Source organism: Astyanax mexicanus, chromosome 15 (assembly GCF_023375975.1).
Source record: "Astyanax mexicanus isolate ESR-SI-001 chromosome 15, AstMex3_surface, whole genome shotgun sequence".
Classification (NCBI taxonomy): Eukaryota; Metazoa; Chordata; class Actinopteri; order Characiformes; family Acestrorhamphidae; genus Astyanax; species Astyanax mexicanus.
In genome coordinates this window covers 42,417,495-42,441,994 of record NC_064422.1, presented here as the reverse complement: position 1 = coordinate 42,441,994, position 24,500 = coordinate 42,417,495, and the positions used below count along the sequence as shown (strand labels likewise).

General features: G+C 35.8%; 1 protein-coding gene across 2 annotated transcripts in view; it reads left to right on the top strand.

The window, feature by feature from the left end:
* Positions 1-22,341, top strand: part of LOC103035198 (cytochrome P450 4F3) — a 50,430-nt gene extending 28,089 nt beyond the window's left edge. For both annotated transcript variants that reach the window (XM_049464565.1, XM_049464564.1), the window contains exons 3-13: positions 6,822-6,966; positions 8,139-8,192; positions 9,074-9,201; positions 14,207-14,328; positions 15,809-16,091; positions 17,189-17,255; positions 17,718-17,847; positions 18,813-18,946; positions 19,079-19,143; positions 20,001-20,083; positions 20,298-22,341. In XM_049464565.1, coding sequence (XP_049320522.1) covers positions 6,822-6,966; positions 8,139-8,192; positions 9,074-9,201; positions 14,207-14,328; positions 15,809-16,091; positions 17,189-17,255; positions 17,718-17,847; positions 18,813-18,946; positions 19,079-19,143; positions 20,001-20,083; positions 20,298-20,472 — 1,386 coding nt within the window. In that variant the 3' untranslated portion in view covers positions 20,473-22,341. The remainder of the gene's footprint in view (positions 1-6,821; positions 6,967-8,138; positions 8,193-9,073; positions 9,202-14,206; positions 14,329-15,808; positions 16,092-17,188; positions 17,256-17,717; positions 17,848-18,812; positions 18,947-19,078; positions 19,144-20,000; positions 20,084-20,297) is intronic.
* Positions 22,342-24,500: the final 2,159 nt, after the last annotated feature.

The window sequence follows — 24,500 nt, the reverse complement described above, 5'->3', positions numbered from 1 at the left end:
GGTGGTTGCTAGGTGGTTGCTAAGGTGTTGCTAGGCGGTTGCTAAGGTGTTGCTATGGTATCCGGGGTGGTTGCTAAGGTGTTGCTAGGTGGTTGCTAGGTTGTTGCTAGGCGGTTGCTAAGGTGTTGCTATGGTATCCGGGGTGGTTGCTAAGGTGTTGCTAGGTGGTTGCTAGGTGGTTGCTAGGGTGTTGCTAGGCGGTTGCTAAGGTGTTGCTATGGTATCTGGGATGGTTGCTAAGGTGTTGTTAGGTGGTTGCTAAGGTGTTGCTAGGCGGTTGCTATGGTATCCGCGGTGGTTGCTAAGGTGTTGCTAGGTGGTTGCTAGGCGGTTGCTAAGGTGTTGCTATGGTATCCGGGGTGGTTGCTAAGTGGTTGCTAAGGTGTTGCTAGGCGGTTGCTAAGGTGTTGCTATGGTATCCAGGGTGGTTGCTAAGGTGTTGCTAGGTGGTTGCTAGGGTGTTGCTAGGCGGTTGCTAAGGTGTTGCTATGGTATCCGGGGTGGTTGCTAAGGTGTTGCTAGGTGGTTGCTAGGTGGTTGCTAGGGTGTTGCTAGGCGGTTGCTAAGGTGTTGCTATGGTATCCGGGGTGGTTGCTAAGGTGTTGCTAACTGGTTGCTAGGTGGTTGCTAAGGTGTTGCTAGGCGGTTGCTAAGGTGTTGCTATGGTATCCGGGGTGGTTGCTAAGGTGTTGCTAGGTGGTTGCTAGGTGGTTGCTAGAGTGTTGCTAGGCGGTTGCTAAGGTGTTGCTATGGTATCCGGGGTGGTTGCTAGGGTGTTGCTAGGCGGTTGCTAAGGTGTTGCTATGGTATCCGGAGTGGTTGCTAAGGTGTTGCTAGGTGGTTGCTAGGTGGTTGCTACGGTGTTGCTAGCCGGTTGCTAAGGTGTTGCTATGGTATCCGGGGTGGTTGCTAAGGTGTTGCTAGGTGGTTGCTAGGTGGTTGCTAGGGTGTTGCTAGGCGGTTGCTAAGGTGTTGCTATGGTATCCAGGGTGGTTGCTAAGGTGTTGCTAGGTGGTTGCTAGGTGGTTGCTAGGGTGTTGCTAGGCGGTTGCTAAGGTGTTGCTATGGTATCTGGGGTGGTTGCTAAGGTGTTGCTAGGTGGTTGCTAGGTGGTTGCTAGGGTGTTGCTAGGCGGTTGCTAAGGTGTTGCTATGGTATCCGGGGTGGTTGCTAAGGTGTTGCTAGGTGGTTGCTAGGTGGTTGCTAGGGTGTTGCTAGGCGGTTGCTAAGGTGTTGCTATGGTATCCAGGGTGGTTGCTATGGTGTTGCTAAGTGGTTGGTAGGTCACTACTAAGCAGTTGCTAGGTGGTTGCTAAGGTGTTGCTATGGTATCCGGGGTGGTTGCTATGGTGTTTCTAAGTGGTTGCTAGGTGATGTATATGCATAAATTTGATTAAATGGTGTTTGCACGTTGCTACGCAACGTGCAAATACATCAATCAGCTATGCACGCTAGGTTGCTCTGGCCGTTCGGGGGTGTCCAAACTTTTGACCCGTGGCTCCATTACACACAGTACTGGGGGGCCGGGGTGTCCAAACTTTTGACCCGTGGCTCCATTACACACAGTACTGGGGCTCTGGGGTGTCCAAACTTTTGACCCGTGGCTCCATTACACACAGTACTTTGGGGCCGGGGTGTCCAAACTTTTGACCCGTGGCTCCATTACACACAGTACTGGGGGGGCCGGGGTGTCCAAACTTTTGACCCGTGGCTCCATTACACACAGTACTGGGGCTCTGGGGTGTCCAAACTTTTGACCCGTGGCTCCATTACACACAGTACTGGGGGGCCGGGGTGTCCAAACTTTTGACCTAATGCTGTTTTATCCCATAGCTGCTCCATACACTCACAGTACTGGAGTTCTAGCTACCTGTCCTTCGATCTAGCTGCCGTCCTCCGATTGGCCCCATTCATTCCAATGGGGCCACTTCGTACGACAATCGTACGAAATCCGTACGTCGTAACTTTTCGTAACGCATATTTTCGGAAAGAGCTCAATAAGTTCTACAGGTCCTCAATTGGTTTCATCTTCGTATTTCAAAAATTGCGACGTCCACGGGCGTGCAAAGTTCTGCCCATTCATTTTCAATGGGCAAAAAAACGCGTACTTACGAAGTTTTTACGAAAAACGTAAGTCCGATCGGAAAGCTGTATACAAGCCCACCATTCCCGATATGGACGCACATTTTCTCTTTTGAACGAAGTCGATATTTCGAAAACTGCGGCACTAGTTAACCGGACAAAAAACAGGTGGAATAATAATAATAATAATAAAAATAATAAGAAGAAGAAGAATAAGACTTAAGAAGAACAATACTGTGATTGCATTACTGCAATCACACTAATAATAATAATAAGAAGAAGAAGAAGAATAAGACTTAAGAAGAACAATACTGTGATTGCATTACTGCAATCACACTAATAATAATAAGAAGAAGAAGAAGAAGAAGAATAAGACTTAAGAAGATCAATACTGTGATTGCATTACTGCAATCACACTAATTAAAAGAGTACCACCTGAATTAAATTAGTACAAGTAAATATATGACTTTGAACCAAGGCAAAGTCATGAAACTCACTTCTCACTTCAAGCTCTGACTCGATTACCTGCATCATCTGCTTCAACAGGTGAGTCCCACAGACTCCACCCCTGGTCACCTTTCCCCACCCTTTTTATGGGCCTAGCCCCACCCCCTTTACATGGGTAAAACCATTGCTTCTTTCTAACTATCTATTTTCTAACTTTCTATTTATTTTTATTAATTAATTTATTTATTACTATATATATATTTTATTCTAATGTTCTTTATTTTGATTCCTATGTTCTTAGTTCATTATTATTTATTTTATTATTTCTTAGCATTCTTATCACTGTACTTTATCTTTACTATTTTTTATCTTATTCTATATTTTATATTTTATACATTCTTTATGAAGTCTTTTAAAATTTTCCATTTTTTTCTTTTTTTCTTTTTATATTTTATTATTTATATTAAATGTTGATTTAAAATTAGTATTTCTTTTATTCATTTTTTTTTCATTACTATTTTCAATTTCATATTAAATGTTTCCAATCCCTTTTATACTGTAAATGCTCTGCAACATTATAAATGAGGGTCATTCTCAATGTAATTCGAGTGAAAATACTATACATTCTAAGCACTTTTGCAGCCAGTTTAAAACCCAATTAATTAACAAACAGTTAATCTTTAACTAACCAATCTGTCCAACCTGTTGAAAGATTGAATTGTTGTAACATTGCGTAGTTTCCTTTTCTGTGTTGCTGCATTTGCTGCATTGGTCTTGTGTCAATTACTGTACTTAAGAAATGTGTACTTTTACCAAATTGACTCTTACAGAGAATAACCTTTAACAAAACAAAACAAAACAAACAAAAAAAATAAATAAATAAATATATATATATATATATATATATATATATATATATATATATATATATATATATATATATATACGTATATATATATGTATATATATTTTTTTATATATGTATATATATGTATATACATATATATTCTTAACTGTACATAAAACATATAGAGAAATGTCTCAAGAAAAGTATGCTGTAAATATACTAACAGATGTATGTACTTTAAATATTAAAAAAATACATTAATATTAAGCTTCATCAAAAGTTGAAAAGCAAACTTTGATCATACTTTTTAAAAAGTACAATATAGTGTATTTTAAATATTAACAGACTACTATGAAGTTCACATTTAATTTAATGTAATTCAGTATACTTTAAAAAATACTTATTTCCAAATATACTTTTGTACATTTTTTGCAAACAGTTGTGTTAAAACAACTGTTACAGTAGTTCAAAGTATCATGTAACCTTTTTTTGAACTACTAATTTACATGTTTTTAATTAAAAATAAAAATTGTAGTACAGTATATTAAAATATATTTTTATACCCAACGAGTACAGTATTTTAGAAGTGTGCTACTTACAAAAGACAGGAACAAGAAGTATATTTGTACTCTGATGTAAATATATCACATATATTTAACATTAATATTTAATTCTTAGTACGTTTCTAATATACCTGGTGTATAATAAATAGTGATACAGTAGTAATTCTAACTCATTAAATGTATTATAATTTTACTGTAAGCATATTTAATATATGAGGTTACATACATGAAGTAGTTTAAAATTGTAAATGTTACTTAAGTATATTTAAAATAGTTCCATTTTAGTACAGTTAATAAGTACACTTAGCACAATTTAAAAAAGTAAGACTTTTGTACTATTTTTATACAATTAAAGTATAATAAGTACAAAAAAAGGTTTAAATATACTTATTAATAATAATGTGGCTACAAGAACACTTTAGTGCACTATAGCATAATAATGCTTAATATACTTTAATCTACTTTTTGTCACTAGGGCTCCAGGTCTGCTCTACTGCTGCAGTCTCTACTGAGGTTTTCAGTAAAGCTGATTCAGGTCTGTTTGATTTGGGTTGGAGATAAAAATCTATAGAAAAGAGCAGATTTTAACTCTGAAAACATGAAATAGGAGAAGTGTGATGAGTCATTTGCTATAGCTCTTTCTCTTATCTCAACTAGAGAAGATCAAATGCACAAAAACCTGCATCACGTTCTCTGATCTGTCTTATCTGATCGCCTTGCATTTGTTTCTTGATGCCGGTTCTGATTACAATGAAACTAAAAGTAAAACACGGCCTAAACAGGCTCTCAGTTTCTGCACATGGTTTAATTGGAACAGATAAATAAAACTTTTCCTTGGAGTTCATGAGTTAAACGACTTAATTACTCACTGCAAACAAAATAAATACTGAGGAACTCCTTCAGGAACGTGAGCTGAGCTGCAGCCAGGCTGCGTCACTGATCTGAGTGGTTGAGTCAGGATAGGAAGCAAAGCAGTTTCACAAGAATTTCACAGCAACATTTGCACCAGACAAAGCATGCAACGACCTGCACAGATGTTTAACGATTTTATCAGCGAGTGATATAATAGGAAGACGTTGCAGTGCAACAAGTGTTATGTCTACATTTGCTTATTTATACAGGGTATCTGCACATCTTTAAAACTGTTTAATTTTTTTTAAACTCTATAAAAGTCTTTAAAACTCTTACAGACTTTTTAAAATTGTTTAAAACTCTTTTAAATTTGTTAAAAGTCTTTAAAACTCTTTAAAACTGTTTAAAACTCTTTAAAAGTTAATAGTCTTTAAAACTCTTTAAAACTTTTCAAAGGTCTTAAAGTTTTTAAAACTCTTTAAAATTCTTTAAAAGTCTTTTAAAGTCCTTAAAATTCCTGGAAAGTCTTTAAAAGTCTTTAAAACGGTTTAAAAGGATTTAAAACTCTTTAAAAGTCTTTCAAACTCTTTAAAAGTCTTTCAAACTCTTTGAAAGTCTTTGAAAGTCTTTAAAAGTCTATAAAGCTCTTTTAAACTCTTCCAAACCTTTTAAACTCTTTAAAACTGTTTAAAACTGTTTAAAACTCCTTAAAACTCAGACAAAGCATGTAATGACCTGCACAGAGCTCTAACGACTATATCAGTGAGTGATAGGATAAGAAGACGTTGCAGTTTAAAAGTGTTATGTCTATGTTTGATTATTTATACAGGGTATCTGCACATCTTTAAAACTCTTTAAAACTCTTTGAAAGTCTTTGAAAGTCTTTTAAAGTCTTTAAAACTGTGCAAAAGTCTTTAAAGGTCTTTAAAACTCTTTGAAACTCTTTAAAACTCCTTAAAACTCAGACAAAGCATGCAATGACCTGCACAGAACTCAAACGACTATATCAGCGAGTGACAGGATAAGAAGACGTTGCAGTTTAAAAAGTGTTATGTCTATGTTTGCTTATTTATACAGGGTATCTGCACGTATTTAAAACTCCTTAAAAATCCTTAAAAGTCTTTAAAACTCTTTGACAGTCTTTAAAACTGTTTAAAAGTCTTTAAAACTCATTAAAAGTCCTTAAAACTATTTTAAACTCTTTAAAACTCTTTCACAGTCCTTAAAACTCTTTAAAACTCTTTAAAACTCTCTAAAACTGATTAAAACCGTTTAAAAGTTTAGAACTCTTTAAAACTCTTTAAAAGTCTTGCATTTGTATACCAAAAAAGGCCTGAGGTATTAAAAATTCTACAGACAATGAATATAGTTTTGATTTTATTTTTATTATTTATTCACACATTGGTGTAAAAAAGTGTTTGCCCGTTCATGATTTCTTTTTTCATGATTTTGTTCCACTCTTGTTTCTTACAAAATTAGAATATTATATAATAAGTCCAATTGGTAGTTTTGGCAGTGTGGGCAGTGTGCCAAGTCCTGCTGGAAAATGAAAACCATATCTTCACACACTGCCAAAAGTACCAATGACCAGTATTGGTCTTATATATAATCAGATTTTTGAGACACTGATTTTTGGGTTTTATTTTTGGCAGTAAGCCATTATTATAATCAACAATAAAAGAAATAAACACTTAAAATAGATCACTGTCTTTAATACATCTATATAATATGAGTTTTACATTTTGAACTGAATTACTGAAAGGAAGTAACTTTATTTGAATATTTTAAAATATTTATTTTTAAACCCATTGCTGAAATTGCTATATTTGTGTTTTTAAAATACAATTTCACAAACTATAATGAAAAAACATTATATATATATATATATATATATATATATATATATATATATATGCCTTTTTGTTCTTCAGATAACACAAAGTATTCAATAGGGTCTCAGTCTGGACAGCTTTTGGTGCAGAGATGTATGTTATTATATATTGCATGTTTTCTCTCTCTCTGTTTTTTAGATACGGACAGATGAAGCTGGTATGCAGGAGGTGGATGAGCTGGTGAGGGAGTATCGCCACTCCTGCGCTTGGTTTCTGGGACCCTTTTATAACATTGTTCGCCTTTTTCACCCCGACTACATTAAACCCCTGTTTCTTGCCTCAGGTAAACAAAAATAATGGCATATACATTTATATATATATAAATATATATAAATATGTACAGGGGTTGGACAATGAAACTGAAACACCTGGTTTTTGAAGACAATAATTGATTGTGGTGACGGACAGTTCTGGTGGAAACAGGAGAGTTGAGGTGCACATTGAATTCTGCCGTGATTTGATCAGCCGTGGTTTTATGTTTTTTGGATACAATCCGGGTTAGCACCCGAACATCCCTTTCAGACAGCTTCCTCTTACAGCGTCCACAGTTAATCCTGTTGGATGTGGTTGGTCCTTCTTGATGGTATCTCGCTGACATTACCCTGGATACCGTGGCTCTTGATGCATCACAAAGACTTGCTGTCTTGGTCACAGATGCTCCAGCAAGACGTGCACCAACAATGTGTCCTCTTTTGAACTCTGGTATGTCACCCATAATGTTGTGTGCATTGCAATATTTAGAGCAGAACTGTGCTCTTACCCTGCTAATTGAACCTTCACACTGCTTACTGCTCTTACTGGTGCAATAATGTGCAATTAATGAAGATTGGCCACCAGGCTGCTCCAATTTAGCCATGAAACCTCCAACACTAAAATGATGACAGGTGTTTCAGGTTCATTGTCCAACTGCTGTATTTATACAACCTCTCATATACAGTACCTTCAGTGCTCACAATATATGCTCTTATATAACATGCTACTTTTCTGAGACACTGATTTTTGGGTTTTCATTGGCTGTAAGCCATAATCATAATCAACAATAAAATAAATAAAGGCTTAAAATAGATCACTCTGTGTTTAATACATCTATATAATATATGAGTTTCACATTTTGAACTGAATTACAGAAATAAAGTCACTTTTCAATGATATTCCAATTATATTTATATATATATAATTATATTATATTGTAACAAGTGGGTAGATGACTCACAGTTTACTTGATTATTATAAACTTTCTGTCTTTCTGTCTGTGTAATACATATAAATAAAGCATTTTTTTAAATCATAAGAATAATGATAATTATAATTAAGTAATAATTATGAATTAGAATATGTCTAATCGTATATAATAAAATGTAATGTATTTGTGAAATGTAAGCATTAACCAGATTTTAATAGTTTATTCTTTGCAACAATATTGTTCTTATTTTGTTGTGATATTTTTTTTGACAGCTTCAATCACATTTAAAGATGAGGTGTTCTATGGATTAATGAGACCATGGCTCGGTAAAGTATACAGCTGTTTCGCAATAGACACACACACACACACACACACACACACACACACATACAGATTTATTCACATTTTAAGTGTAAGCACTGCTGTAACTACTTATTTTGGTACCAATTTAAAATAAGGCTTTAAGGGTTTATAAATTGTTTAAAAAAATATTTTATTAATGGATATTAATTATGTTATAAACCATTAACAAGCAGTTACAACAAATAAATAGGACGGGCAACAGTGGAGTGCTGTGTACCAAATAGATGATGATTCCACATTTCTGTTAATAACTTTATTCATTTAACTATAAGGAACATACAGCACTGTAAAAAAAATAAAAGAGCACTTTAAAAAAATGATGAGTTTCTTTAATTTTACCAAATTGAAAACCTCTGGAGTTTAATAATCAAGAGGAAGATGGATGATCACAAACCGTTAAACCACCAAGCTGAACTGCTTGAATTTTTGCACCAGGAGTAAAGCAGCATAAAGTTATCCAAAAGCAGTGTGTAAGACTGGTGGAGGAGAACATGATGCCAAGATGCATGAAAAAAAAAACTGTGATTGAAAACCAATCAGGGTTATTCCACCAAATATTGATGATTTCTGAACTCTTAAAACTTAAAGCTTTATGAATATGAACTTGTTTTCTTTGCATTATTTGAGGTCTGAAAGCTCTGCATCTTTTTTTTTGTTATTTCAGTCATTTCTCATTTTCTGTAAATAAATGCTCTAAATGAGAATATTGTATTTGTAATTTGGGAGAAATGTTGTCTGTAGTTTATAGAATAAAACAACAATGTTTATTTTACTCAAACATAAACCTATAAATAGCAAAATCAGAGAAACTGATTCTTTGTGTGTGTGTGTGTGTGTATAACAGGACAGGGACTTGTTCTGAGTAATGGTAGGCAGTGGTCTCGTCAGCGGCGTCTCCTCACCCCGGCTTTCCACTTCGACATCCTCAAAAACTACGTTCACATATTTAACCAGTCTGTCAATATAATGCATGTAAGTCCATGAGTATCTCACACACACACACACACACACACACACACACAGTGAGAGCTGTAACTAAGATACTGTAAGTTAATCCACCTACACTTAAAAATTACCTTCAGTAAACAATGTAATTTGTCTGTGTACTCGCTGTACTCTAATGGTATGTAATTAAGTATTCAGTCACTCACAAATGTTTGGATACCTCTGGTCAAATGACAAGTAGCAGATGCAGTGTAATTAAAGGTCTTTTAAACAGAAAAAAGCCCAGAAAGGTGTATATTTTAGCAGAATATATTATACAGTACGTGTTAGACTGTGGTGTACAGTGGCGTAAAAAAGTATTTTCCCCTTTACAGATTTACTTATACACTGTAAAATGTGATAAGTTGATCTTACTTAGAAAAAAATGAGGAAATCGGTTGCCTTGAAAAAGTTAAGCAATTATTAAACTGTTATTTTTAAGTTAAGTTCACTTTATCCTTGCTATTTAAATGTACTCAAATCATAGTTAAATCTACACAGTTTACTTGAGTTGTTCCTACTTTAAATAGCCTGTAAATGCAAGTTGGTCTTTTAAGTGTGTAAAACCCGATAAGTTGACTAAATTCAAAACTTTTAAAAGTACTGAGAACACAGTGAGAACACAGAGTTACTGCAGCTCAGTAAATGATGCTTATTCTACAGCCAACAACACAGAGACCAAGTATTTAATCATAATATTTGATCTACAAGTTTATCTACAAGTGATCTACAAGGGATCTACAAGCTAGCCCAGGGGGAATCACTACACACTGATGGTGAGTGTTAGTCTGAAACTGTTGGACACACCCAGTATGCAAATAGATTGTTACAGATTGTTACAGAAGCCAATGGAAAAGAGGCTGCCAATGGCAACAGACTAAACTCAGTTATTATGAGTTAGTTCAACTCAAATTTCTCAGTTTGAATAGTACAGTATATGTGCCCACGAATGTTCAACTAACTCAAAATAGTTGAGTATTGTTTAGAAATCTCCATTTTTATGTAAAACAGACTTAAACCATTTGAGTTCAAACATTGTATGGGTTTACAGTGTATTACTAATATACTTATATTTTTCAGATTATCTAACACACTTTAAAACCAGACAAAGATATCCTGAGTAAATATAAAAAGCACTTTTTAAAAGATGATTTATTTTATTAAAGTATCAATTATCTGTGATTATTTAATTTCACTATTATCCACAACCAGGCCTGATTACTGCCAGACCTGTAGAATCAAGAAATCACTTTTATAATAGAACCTGTCTGACAACATGAAGCAGATAAAATATCTCAAAAAAGCAGCACATTATTATAATTATACCCTCATCTGAAGAAATTCAATTCTAAAACAGATGAGAAAACAGAGAAAAGTCACTGATCATCTATCAGTCTGGAAAAGGTTATAAAGTCATTTATTTCTAAAGCTTTGGGTTTTTAGAGAACCACAGTGATTCACTATTATTCACTAATGGAGAAAACGTGATGGAACACTGGTGAACCTTCCCAGGAGTGACCGACCAACCTACTGAAATTACTCCAAAAGTGCACGAAGAACTCATCCAGGAGGTCCCAAAAGAAACCAGAACAACATTTAAAGAACTGCAGGAAATCACTAAAGCCTCAATTTAGGTCAGTTAATGTTAATGATTCAATAATACGAAAGAGACTGAGTGAAAATGTTCTCCGTCTGACGTATAACTATAAACTAACACAAAAAAAGAACTGAAATCATACTGAATGTAGTAAAACATGGTGGTGGTAGAGTGTGTGTGTGATGGTCTGGGGCTTGCTGTAATAGATGGAAGCAGGAATTCTGCTGTTTACCAGACAATCCTGAAGGAGACTAAATATTTGGCCATCTGTTCATCTGTGACCTCAAGCTCAGGAGTACTTGGGTTCTGCAGCAGGACAATGACCCGAAGCACACAAACAATTCAAGTTCACCTCTGAATGGCTTGAAATTAAAAAAAAAAACTAAAGTAAGGTTTTAGAGTGGTCTAGTTAAAGTCTGGATGATTGAGATGCTGTGGATGATCTTAAACAGGAGGTTTAATGCTGGAAAATTCTCCAATGTATCTTAAATGAATTAAAACAATTCTGTAAAGAAGAGTGGAACAAAACTCCTCCATAGAGATCTGAACGACTCAGACTGCCAGTTATCAGTAAAGCTTGATTGCAATTGTTGCCGCCAAGAGTGACACAACAAAGTTATAAGGCTGTATCTGTCTATAAATATAAATATATAATATAAAGTGTTGAAATCAAGCAGATTGTACTGCTTGTATGTAATATAGAGAACACTAAGCACATGGCACCACAGAGAACAAAGTATGTAGAGATATAATAAGTGATATATATATATATATATATATATATATATATATATATATATATATATATATATATATATATATATATATATAAAGCAGTGTGTTGGAGGATTAAAAATGGCCTACAGAAATAGGAGAAATACAGTCACCGTGTGGTGTGACAGTGTGGGTGTGGGTGATAAGCCACGTCTGTGGATAGTCAAATCTGCTATGCAAATGACTTTTTAGTACCACTTCTTCCTTTTCAGTTTCAAACTCTGGAGTAGTTTCCCACACTCTGCTCACTATATTCAATTCAATTTTATTTCTATAGTGCTTTGTAATGCAAAAGTTGTCACAAAACAGCTTTATAGAAAAAAAAAAACAGGTCCACAGGTCCTTCCCAGTCTCTTCCACTGTGTTATAATATCACTGACAGTTGGCTGTGGAATATTTAGTAGTGAATAGTGAAATATCATGACTGGACTTGTTGTTGCACAGGTGCTGCTGCATCCTATCATGGTACCGCAGTGCTGGAGTTCAATGAGCTCCTGAGAGTCTGAGACCCATTCTTTTGACTAATTTTTGTAGAACACTGGAAAAAAAAAACACTGAAATGTAAAATTTTCTTTAAAAAAGTTTCGCAACTTTCTGCATTTACTTTTTGTTGAAGTTAATTTTTAAGTTAAATCTTAAGTAAATTTCATTTCAGATAAATTTAAGTAACTTTAACTCGGTTTCAAAACTTTTGTTAAATAGAGAAAATAAGTGAACTGAACTTCAGTCAATCCTTTCTTTTAGTAACCTTTACTTAATTTCTGCATACAATATTACCTAATTACAGTTACTTAATTTATACAATATTACTCAATACATTTTTTAAGTATACTAAAAATAATGAATTACATGCCATCTATGTGTTGAGACATATGTAATATGTGTGTTTTAACTAAAAATATTTACATTTCAGGAATTATAATATATTATATATCATAAATGATTTGAGTAATATTGTATTAATTAAGTAATTGTAATTAGGTAATATTGTATGCAGAAATGAAGTAAAGTTTACTAAAAGAAAGGATTGATTCAGTAAAAATAAATTAAGTAAAGTTTACTAAAAGAAAGGATCTTCATCTCTCCCTCACCCACCTGGAGAAGAAGGACACTTACGTCAGAATGCTGTTTATAGACTTCAGTTCAGCATTCAACACCATCATCCCACAGAACCTCATCAGGAAGCTAAGCTCGCTCGGCCTCAACACCCCCCTCTGCAACTGGATCCTGGACTTTCTGACGGGGAGACCCCAGTCAGTCCGGTTCGGGGGCAGCACCATCACACTGAACACGGGGGCCCCCCAGGGCAGTGTCCTAAGTCCTCTGCTGTTCACCCTGCTGACTCATGACTGTGCTGCAAAACACAGTTCTAACAGCTTTATCAAGTTCCGATGATACAACCGTGCTGGGTCTCATCACCAAAGGCGACGAGTCAGCATACAGAGAGGAGGTGCAACGGCTGACAGACTGGTGTACAGTCAACAACCTTCACCTGAATGTGGACAAGACAAAGGAAATGGTTGTTGACTTCAGGAGAGCACAACACACCCACTCTCCACTCAACATCGACGGGTCCTCTGTGGAGATTGTTAAGAGCACCAAGTTCCTTGGTGTCCACTTAGCAGATAACCTCACCTGGACCCTGAACACCAGCTCTACAGCCAAGAAAGCCCAGCAGCGTCTCTACTTCCTCCGGAAGCTGAGAAAGGCCCGTCTCCCTCCACCCATCCTCACACTCTTCTATAGAGGGACCATTGAGAGCATCCTGAGCAGCTGCATCACTGCCTGGTTTGGGACCTGCACCGTCTCTGACCGCAAGACCCTCCAGCGTATTGTGAGGACAGCTGAGAGGATCATCGGCGTCTCTCTCCCCTCCATCACGGACATTTACACCACCCGCAGCATCCGCAAAGCAACCAGCATTGTGAATGACCCCACCCATCCTTCACACGAACTGTTCTCCCTCCTGCCTTCGGGAAGAAGGTACCGCAGCATCCGGTCCAGCACGACCAGATTCTGCAACAGCTTCTACCCCCAAGCCATCAGACTCCTCAACTGCAGAGACTGAACTGATTTCTTTTCTATTCTTTTCTGTACTGTCACTCTACCCCACTTACCCCAGAAAATGAAAGCACTAAAAAACCCTACTACCTCACTGGACTCTATTGCACACTACGTAATAGAGGTAATTACTACCTCACTGGTCTTTTTTGCACACTGCATAATTTGCACACTCTTTTGATATTTATTTTTCTTTGTCTGTATTGTGTTGTATTGTCTGTCTGCACTTTTTGTACTGTTGCACTATTGTTCTGTCTACACTGTGTTTATGTGCACCATGGTCCCTGGAGGAACGTTGTTTTGTTTCACTGTGTACTCTGTATATAGCTGAAATGACAATAAAAAACACTTTGACTTTGACTTTGACTTTGGATTGACTGAAGTTCAGTTCACTTATTTACTCTATGTAACATTTAAGTCTTGAAACCGAGTTGAAGTTACTTAAATTTATCTGAAATTAAATTTACTTAAAAAAAGCAAAAGCAGAAAGTTGCGAAACTTTTTTAAAGTAAATTTTACTCATAATTTTTTTTCAGTAAAGTGCTTTTCTGTGTGATTTAGGAGAAGTGGCGCCGCCTGCTGGCAGAAGGGAAAGATGAGATGGACATGTTTGAACATGTGACCTTGATGACGCTGGACAGTCTGCTGAAATGTACCTTCAGCTACGACAGCCAGTGTCAGGAGTAAGTCTAACACTGTTTTGCATAAACACATATTCTCACACTTAGGGCCGTATTTTAGTGATCTATAGTGTACCGGTTAATTGCGGATCGTGCAGCTGGATTTAAGGAGTTGTCATTCCCTTTAAGAGGCAGGTGAGCTCTGACTTTGGCGCATTCGTATCTTAACAGTGTGGTGCTTTGGCGCGTCTCAGCAGAGACAGATACTGACCTGCTTGTTCACACTGTGAAGATACACCAGCAGCTCATTTAAAGGGAACAATAATGATATTTTATTCTTTATTCTGTCTATTGTTGAGTTAAATGTCATCCTGGTCATGCTGGTTCTCCAACAGCAGCCGGAGTCTGAGAGAGAGAGTACAGTAGGTCGAGTTTGAGCTCTACAGTGTGTTTAATGAGTGTGGGTGTACACGACGCTCCTGCATTTATTCTTCATTCTGCACAGTGTGAATGGCGCTCCTGCATGGCTAAGATAGTACTGGGCAGCTGACTGTTGACTGTTGTCAGGGTTTAAACAAGTCATTGGCGCACATGTGTTTTCTGCTGCCAAGATAAAAACAAGGCAAAAATGTACCTGAACACACCTCACTTCCAGACCACCACACCTATCAGTGTAGATTTATTCCTAAACTCTGACGCTATTTTAACGGTGCAGACACAAGACATGAAAATAGACTGTTGATGTGGTGAGCATTGCGACACACCTGTCCTTTTCAGGTCTTGCCGTTATCCATAAGCACTAAATACTGTATGGGTAAATTAAGGGTAATTTGACTGGGACATCAAAGGTTTATTTTATCTATGAAACCATGAACTCACAATATTGCAGAAATTGTTCATTTGTTTGGATATTTTTTTAAGCTCCTCCTCATCCACTCAATTTTCTGCTCGGTGTCCTTTCATCTCCTAGAACCAGAATATAAAAAAGTGTAAAACAAACCAGAATATGTTTTATATTTTACATTCTTCAAAGTAGTTCCTCTTGCTTAGATTAGACAGTTTTGCACATCTCTGCTGGATTTTCTCAGTCAGTTTTATGAGGTAGAGTCACCTGGAATTCAGGCTTTCAGTTAACAGCTGTGCTGAACTCATCAAGAGTTAATGAGGTAGTGAAGAGTTAGAGTTACAGGTATACAGTGAATAGCTCTATTTGAGTAATATTCTAATCCCTATTATGAGAAGCAAGAACGACTTAACTACGTAAAGAAAAAACGTTAAGATGATGAAACTGGCACTCATCAGGGGCACCCCAGGAAAGGATAGAAGAGCAAGAGTTTCCTCTGTTGTACAGGATAATTTCATCAGAGTTAACAGCTCCCCAGATAAGAGCACCTAAACGCTTCTTCACAGAGTATTTTTGGTTTGTTTAACACTTTTAAGTCACTACATGATTCCTTATGTGTTCCTTCATAGTCTGGATCACTTTACTATTCATTTACTATGTAGGAAAAAGAAGGTTTGTCCAAACTTCTTTATCTCATAGAAAGTCCAGTGAATACATCACATCTATATTTGAGCTGAGTGATCTGGTGGTGGAGCGTCAGAGATTCGTTCCTTATCACTGGGACTGGGTGTATAAACGTACTGCGGAGGGACAGCGTTTCTACACAGCCTGCAAGATCGTCCACGACTTCACCGCCGCTATCGTACAAGAACGCCGTTCACAACTGCTCAAGAACGGACCTCCAGAGAACAGCACAGAGAACAGCACAGCCAGGGGCAAAAAGAAAACCGTAGACTTTATAGATGTTCTGCTTCTGTCGAAGGTGAGGAGTGACTCAAAACATAGGAACAATTTAACCATTTTCTCCCCAATTTACACGGCCAATTTCCCAACCCACTCATTAGGATGATGCCCCAACACCAGGAGGGTGAAGACTAGCACATGCCTCCTTTGATACATGTGAAGTCAGACTCACAGCATCACAGCGCTAAAGCTCGGAGGAAAGCGCAGCGACTCGGTTCTGATACATCAGCTCACAGACGCAAACTTGTGCTGATCCACATCACCCTAGGAGTGATGAGAGGAAAGAAAAGATCGCCATCTTCTGTACTCACCCAGAGAGAGCAAAGCTAATTGTGCTCTCTCAGGGCTCTGGCAGCTGATGACAAAATGCAAATTACACACTTTCATAATATTTACAAAATGTCAACTAAATGTACGAAAATGATTAAAACAAATAAAGGGCGCCGAGTGGTCTAGAGATCCAAAGCACTGACACTATGATTAAAAGATCGCCAGTTCGAATCCTGGTAATGTAAGTCGCTTTGGACAAAAGCGTCTGCCAAATGTAATGTAATGTAATGTAATGTAATGCAGCTTGCAATCAGCAGCCAGAGCCCTGAAAGAGCACAATTGGCTTTGCTCTCTCTCTGGGTGGGTACATTAGATGGCACTCTCTCTTTCCTCTCATCACTCCTAGGGTGATGTTGATCAGCACAAGGCTGCATCTGTGAGCTGATGTATCAGAACCGAGTCGCTGCGCTTTCCTCTGAGCGTTAGCGCTGTGATGCTACTCGGCAATGCTACAGCATCAGTTCAAAAAGAGGCGGGGTCTGCCTTCACATGTATCAGAGGAGGCATGTGCTGGTCTTCACCCTCCTTGTGTTGTGCCATCACTAGTGATGGGGGAGAGGTGAATGGGTGGGACGATTGCCCCAGCTAAACTTGTAGAAAAATGGGAGAAAATTTAGAAAATTATATAATACATATATGTAAAATAAGCAAAAGTGTGTCATTTCACAGTAGACATAAATGTAAGTAAAAAAAACTTAATATTTGGGAAATAATAGATACATGCAGATAACACAGATCATGTTTTAAGGGAAAAGACTAAAATGTGTGAAATTGATATTTGTGCAGGATGAGAATGGAGAAGGCCTGTCCAATGAGGAGATCAAAGCACAAGCAGATACATTCATGTTTGCAGGTAAAATTAGCTAAATTTAGCTTAAATCTAGTGTAATCGTAGCATTACACTGCATTATTCATCTGTCAATATGAAAAACTGTACTGAAACTGTACAGTAGGTCATGATGCTTCTCCATCAGCAGCCGGAGTCCGAGAGAGAGAGAGTACAGTAGGTCATGCTGCTTCTCCATCAGCAGCCGGAGTCTGAGAGAGAGAGAGAGAGTACAGTAGGTCATGCTGCTTCTCCATCAGCAGCCGGAGTCTGAGAGAGAGAGAGAGTACAGTAGGTCATGCTGCTTCTCCATCAGCAGCCGGAGTCTGAGAGAGAGAGAGAGAGAGAGAGAGAGTACAGTAGATCATGCTGCTTCTCCATCAGATATATGTCCCCGAATTTAACAGAAAATTAGAAATTCTAAATATACAAAACATTATTTTTATTATTTCATTAAATCACTGAACTGCATCAACTGTTCTCTTTCAGGTCATGATACGACAGCGAGTGCACTCTCCTGGGTGTTTTATAATCTGGCCACGCATCAGGAAGACCAGGAACGCTGCCGTTCTGAGATTAACGATCTACTTAACGGCCGAGAGACAGAGGAAGTGACGTGGTGAGCAATATCTACACCACCTTACTTTCTCTGTAATTTTATCAGTTTCTTACCCAATAAGAACTGACCACACTCAAAATGTGAAACTCATATATTATATAGATGTATTAAACACAAAGTGATCTATTTCAAGCGTTTATTGCTTTTATTGTTGATTATAATAATGGCTTACAGCCAATGAAAACTCAAAAATCAGAGTCTCAGAAAATTAGAATATTATATAAGACCAATTGGTACTTTTGGCAGAGTGGGCAGTGTGCCAAGTCCTGCTGGAAAATGAAATCCGCATCTCCATAAAAGTTGTCAGTAGCAGAGGGAAGCTGTAAGATATGAAGTGCTGTAAGACTTTGTGGGAAAACAAAACTGCACTGACTTTAGACTTGATAATAAAACACAGTGGATCAACACCAGCAGATGACATGTCTCTCCAAACCATCACTGATCATCAGTAAATTTTACATTTCATTTAAAGTAAATCAAGGGAGCAGAGTCTGGAGGAAGAGTGGAGAGACACACAGTCCAAGCTGCTCGAGGTCTAGTGTGAAGTTTCCACCAATCAGTGATGGTTTGGAGAGACATGTCATCTGCTGGTGTTGGTCCACAGTGGTGATGCAGATTTTATTTTTCAGCAGGACTTGGCGCACTGCCAACACTGATTAGCAAAAGTACCAATTGGTCTTATATAATATTCTAATTTTCTGAGATACTGATTTTTGTGTTTTCATTGGCTGTAAACCATAATCATCAACAATAAAAGAAATAAACACTTAAAATAGATCACTCTGTGTTTAATACATCTATATTATATATGAGTTTCACATTCTGAACTGAATTGCTAAAATATAGCAACTTTTCAATGATATTCCAATTTTTTTTTAGATGCACCTGTATGATTGCTTATATAATTTGTTTGTGTTCGAACTGATTGTGACCTCTGTATTTGATGTGTTTTTGATTGGCTGTAGGGAGGATCTCAGTAATCTACCCTTCACTACGATGTGCATTAAGGAAAGTCTGAGGCTTCACCCTCCAGTGACCACAGTAACACGCTACTACTCCCAAGATATGAGCGTTCCTGGAGGATGCACTATACCACAGGGTAATTCATCGCTTTTACTTCATTTATAACTTTAATAAAAGTGAGTTCTTTACAGTTTAATAAACCATACCTGAGGAACTCTAGTTTGAAAATCTGAACATCTGACAGAATGAAATAATTTTTTCTCCACAGGAAATATCTGTCTGATCAGCATCTATGGCACCCACCATAACCCTGAGATCTGGCCTAATCCAGAGGTACGAATTTGACAGAGCAGAGACACTGCTATCTCTTCTCTTCTCTTCTCTTTTCTTCTCTTCTCTTCTATATATCTAAATTCTCTTCTCTTCTCTATATGTCTTTTCTATATATTTTCATTCTCTTCTCTGTATTTCTCTTTTCGTTATGTCTCTTCTCTTAATCTCAATCCTCCTCTATTTTCTCTTCTCAATGTCTTGATTATCTTATCTTCTCTTTATCTCAATTCTCTTCTCTTCTCTACTCCTTTTCTTTTCTTCTCTTGTCTCCTCTATATCTCACTTCTCTTCTCTTTTCTACTCTTATCATCTCTATATCTCCATTCTATCCTTGTCTTTCTCTTCTCTTATCTCTTTTCTATATCTGAATCCTCTTCTCTTCTCTATATTTTTATTCTCTACGTCTCAGTTCTCTTCTCTTTTCTCTTCTCTGTCTCAATTCTCTTCTTTTCTTTTCTTTTGTCTTCTCTTCTCTTGTCTATATCTCAATCCTCTTCTCTTCTCTTTTCTGTTCTCTATGTCTCTATTCTCTTCTTTTCTCTGCTCTCTTCTTCTCTATATCTAAATTCATTTATTTTATTTCTCTATCTCTTAATTATCTCTTTTTGTCTATATCTCTCTTCTCTTCTCTTCTCTTCTCTATAGGTGTCCTTTCTATATTTCCATTTTCTTCTCAATATTTCTCTTTCTCTATATTTCTGTTCTTTATATCTCAATCCTCTTTTTTCTTCTCTTTTCTCCTTTTCTCTATATCTCAATCCTCTTCTCTTCTCTTCTCTATTTCTCAATCCTCTTTTCTTCTCTTTTCTATATACCTCAATTCTCTTATTTTCTCTTCTTTACTCTGTTCTCTGCAGGTGTTTGATCCGATGCGTTTTGATCCTGAAAACTCAAAGCAGCGTTCCTCCTACGCTTTTGTTCCGTTTTCTGCAGGACCGAGGTGAGCTTTCCTCAATCATAATAAATAAACACACATATATACACATATGAGATGCACTCAGGTTGTAGAGCTAGTTTTGCTAGTTTCTGAGTGGTATGAAAAAGCCTAAAATACCTGCAGATACTCTGAATATTACACTCAGTCACAATACACACACATATAAACTCTGAAGTACAGCCCTGTGATGATGGTGATACCGTGTTCTGTTGTACAGGAACTGTATTGGTCAGAGTTTTGCTCTGGCGGAGCTGAGGGTGGTTCTGGCGTTGACTCTGAGAAGATTCAGGATTCTTCCGGGATCCAGACGCCCCAAACGTCTTTATAAACTTATCATGAGAACAGAGGACGGGCTGCCCCTAAAACTGGAACCCTTAACAGTATTTCAGTAGAGAAACACACTGTAGACTGTGTGTGTGTGTGTGTGTTCAAGACATTTCCTTATTTCCTTTTTCTTATTTGTTACAGTATTTTATAATTTTGAATGTTCAAGAAGATTTAATATTGTCTAAGTTGCATAAATGCATTCTGTAGCCCGTGATAAAATACATCTCTGGGGGGAAAAAAATAAGATACCACTTAAAAATGATGAGTTTCTTTGATTCTTTGATTGAAAACCTCTGGAATATAATCAAGAGGAAGATGGATGATCACAAGCCATCAAACCACCAAACTGAACTGCTTGATTTTTTGCACCAGGAGTAAAGCAGCATAAAGTTATCCAAAAGCAGTGTGTAAGACTGGTGGAGGAGGAGAACATGATGCCAAGATCCATGAAAACTGTGATTAAAAACCAGGGTTATTCCACCAAATATTGATGATTTCTGAACTCTTAAAACTTTATGAATATGAACTTTTTTTTTTTTTTGCATTATTTGAGGTCTGAAAGCTCTGCATCTCTTTTTTTGTTATTTCAGCCATTTCTCATTTTCTGTAAATAAATGCTCTAAATGACAATATTTTTATTTGGAATTTGAGAGAAATATTGTCTGTAGTTTATAGAATAAAACAACAGCGTTGATTTTACTCAAACAAAAACCTATAAATAGCAAAATCAGAGAAACTGATTCAGAAACTGCGGTCTCTTAAAAAAAATTTTCTCCAGAGCTGTATACTGTAAAATATGGGAATGGGCAGATGTTGATTTTAAAGTGTTCTTTGTAAAGCAAAGTAAACATCTCAAAATGTCTCAAAACATTTTACATTATCGTATTTTTCGTACTATAATTTTACTGGAACAGCAATGTTATTTTATTTAGTATTCTGTTAATTGTTGGTGGAAAAAAAGTTGGGTTTGTGCACTGCTGTGTATTCATGTTTGTAAAACAAGCAGGGGTCAAGATAGCAATGAACGTCTGACTGTTGTATGTTGTAGTTGTCTGTCTAGGCTGCATTCAGTCAGTGAGTGGTAGACTTGTGTTTTCTGCTGCCAAGATAGCAATACACCAGAAATATACCTGAACACACCTCATTTCCAGACCACCACGCCCATCAGTGTAGATATATTCAGAAGCTCTGTTGCTATTTAAACAAGGCAGGCCTTAACAGGTGTTGGAGTTCCCATGCTGTTCCTTTGCATTTAAATAATGCCATTTTTAGGTTTAAAAGAGAAATTGTAAAAGCTAAATGTAGTGTCTGTCTCACTGTCTCACTGTCTCACTCTCCCACAGTCAGTAAATATAAGCACACACTGTGGACGTTCTCCTCCGGGAATCTTCTCAAACCAGGATCTCAGAGAAGCACAGTTTAAAATAGCCACAGTTCCTCCTTCTGACCACCAGAGGTCATGGGAAGCACAGTGCATGATGGGTACTGCAGAGGTCACCTCAGGTAGCAGCGCAGAGCTCAGGGTCTGAGGGGAGACTTTAAGAAATGACGGTCATTAGATCTATAAAAAAAGACCAAAAACGTTATGATGGTGAAACTGGCACTCATCAGGATCACCCCAGAAAAGGAAGAGAAAGAGTTGCGTCTGTTGTACATAGAGTTACCAGCCTCAGAAACTGCATGTGTGAAATAAACCAGAATATGTTTTATATATTTATTTTATATTCTTCAAAGTAACACCTCTTGCTTAGATTAGACAGTTTTGCACATCTCTGCTGGATTTTCTCAGTCAGCTTTATGAGGTAGAGTCACCTGGAATTCAGGCTTTTTAGAGGCTTTCAGTTAACAGCTGTGCTGAATTCATCAAGAGTTAATTACTTGAATTTCTTGACCTAATTAATTAAGAAACTTAAATAAAACCTGTATGTACACGACTAGGTTTGATAACATAGCTCTTTTTTTACTTTGTTTTTTTCCGTATTTTTTAATTAACCAACTCAGGTGCCGGATGTAAGTGAACTCTTTGTACTGTGTTTTTGTACTTAATGTCTATAGATATGAATATTTTAAGTTCTAACTCTTATAGGCTGAATTAGTTTATCTTGTTATTGATGAATGATTTATTTTATTTACATATTTTTATTAATTGACCTTTTTTTTTCTTTTTCATCTTATTTCAATTGCACTATTATTGTTAATATTGTGGGACAATTTTATTGTGAAATTCTTATAAATAAATGTATTCAAATAAATAAAAAATATTTTAATAAAAACAAAAGCCATTAAAATGCTTAATCTAAAATTAAAAGCAGTCAAATAAAAATATTATTTATAATATTATTATTAGGGTCATTATCACAATGCTGCACCTTTTGGTTCCCAAAACTATTTATCATATTCATGAGACAGAAATCATATGTTCCAAGCTTATTGTATTTTATATTTATTTTTTTGTCATGCATGTGTCTGACACTGAGATTAAAATACCAAGAGTGTGCAGATCTGTCCTTAAAGCTAAATGTGATACTTAGAAGAATAAAGTATAAAGTATAAAACATATAACACATATTAAAGTATAAAAACATAAAGAAACATAAAAAACATGCAATTAAAAAAATATATAGTATAAAGTATAAAAAGTATAAAAGTAAAGTATAAAACAAATTAAAGTATAAAAACATTAAAAAAATTAAAAAACATAAAAATATTCTCATGCTACATAAAAGAATTAAGTATATAAAGTATAAACAAAAATATGAAAACTAATTAAAGTATAAAAAACATTAAGGAAACATAAAAAAACATGCAACATAAAATAATATACTATAAAGCATTCAAAGTATAAAAGTAAAATATAAAACAAATTAAAGTGTAAAAACATTTAAAAAACATTAAAAAACATTAAAATATTCTCATGCTACAAATAATTAAGTATAAAAAGTATAAACAAAAAATATGAAAACTTATTAAAGTATAGAAAACATTAAAAATATATAAAAAACATGCTACATAAAATAATAAAGTATAAACATAAAGTACTAAACATATTAAAGTATAATTAAAAAAAAAACAGCTACCTAAAAAAATAAGTATAAAAAGTATAAACGTAAAGTATAAAACATATTATAGTTTAAAATACATTAAAAAACATACTCAAGTATAAAACATATTAAAGTTTAAAAAAACATTTAAAAAACATACTCAAGTATAAAACATATTAAAGTTTAAAAAACATTTAAAAAACATACTCAAGTTTAAAACATATTAAAGTTTAAAAAACATTAAAAAAACATATTCTGATTTATTTTTCTAACGATTTTGTTTACAGAATAATTCTGCATGTGTTCATGTATAGATTTAATATAGTCTTCAATATTAAATTTAAAATGTTAAAAAAATGTAAAAAGAAAGAAACAAACACCGAATGAGAAGAGGTGTGCCCAAACCTTTGACTGGTACTGTAATGTAGCAGTATCTATATTCAATATATTATTATATATGACTATTTTAGTTTTACAGAAACTCCCTGTGTAGGATTTTATCTGGATTTATCTGATGACGGCTTCCCGCACATTCCTCACTGCTGGTTTTCCTTCTCCACACATTTCCCAACACAGTCCCACTAGATCTTTGAGGGGGTGTGAAGCTGGTGACAGTGTTACCACAGCCGGCCCACTCTGTCACTGGAGGAGAGGTGTGGCATCTTACATTGTCCTGCTGAAAAATCCACCAAACAAAGAGACACGTCCAAAACAGCTGCTGAACATCAGCCCATGATATATGAACATCCCAGCAGATCAGATAAATCAGGATTAGGCAACAGTACAACACAAATATATCCATTTTACAACCTCATAACAGTACAAGATTAGAACAATACAAAAGATAGAAAAATACATTAAAAAGACAGTGTTTTCTAGATTTAATTAGACTTTAATTCAATTGCAGAGATAACTTCAGTTTCTGAATCAGTTTTGCTATTTATAGGTTTATGTTTGACTAAAAATTAACATTGTTGTTTTATTCTACAAATTACAGACAACATTTCTCCCAAATTCCAAATTTTATAAAAAAATATATAAAAATATTGTCA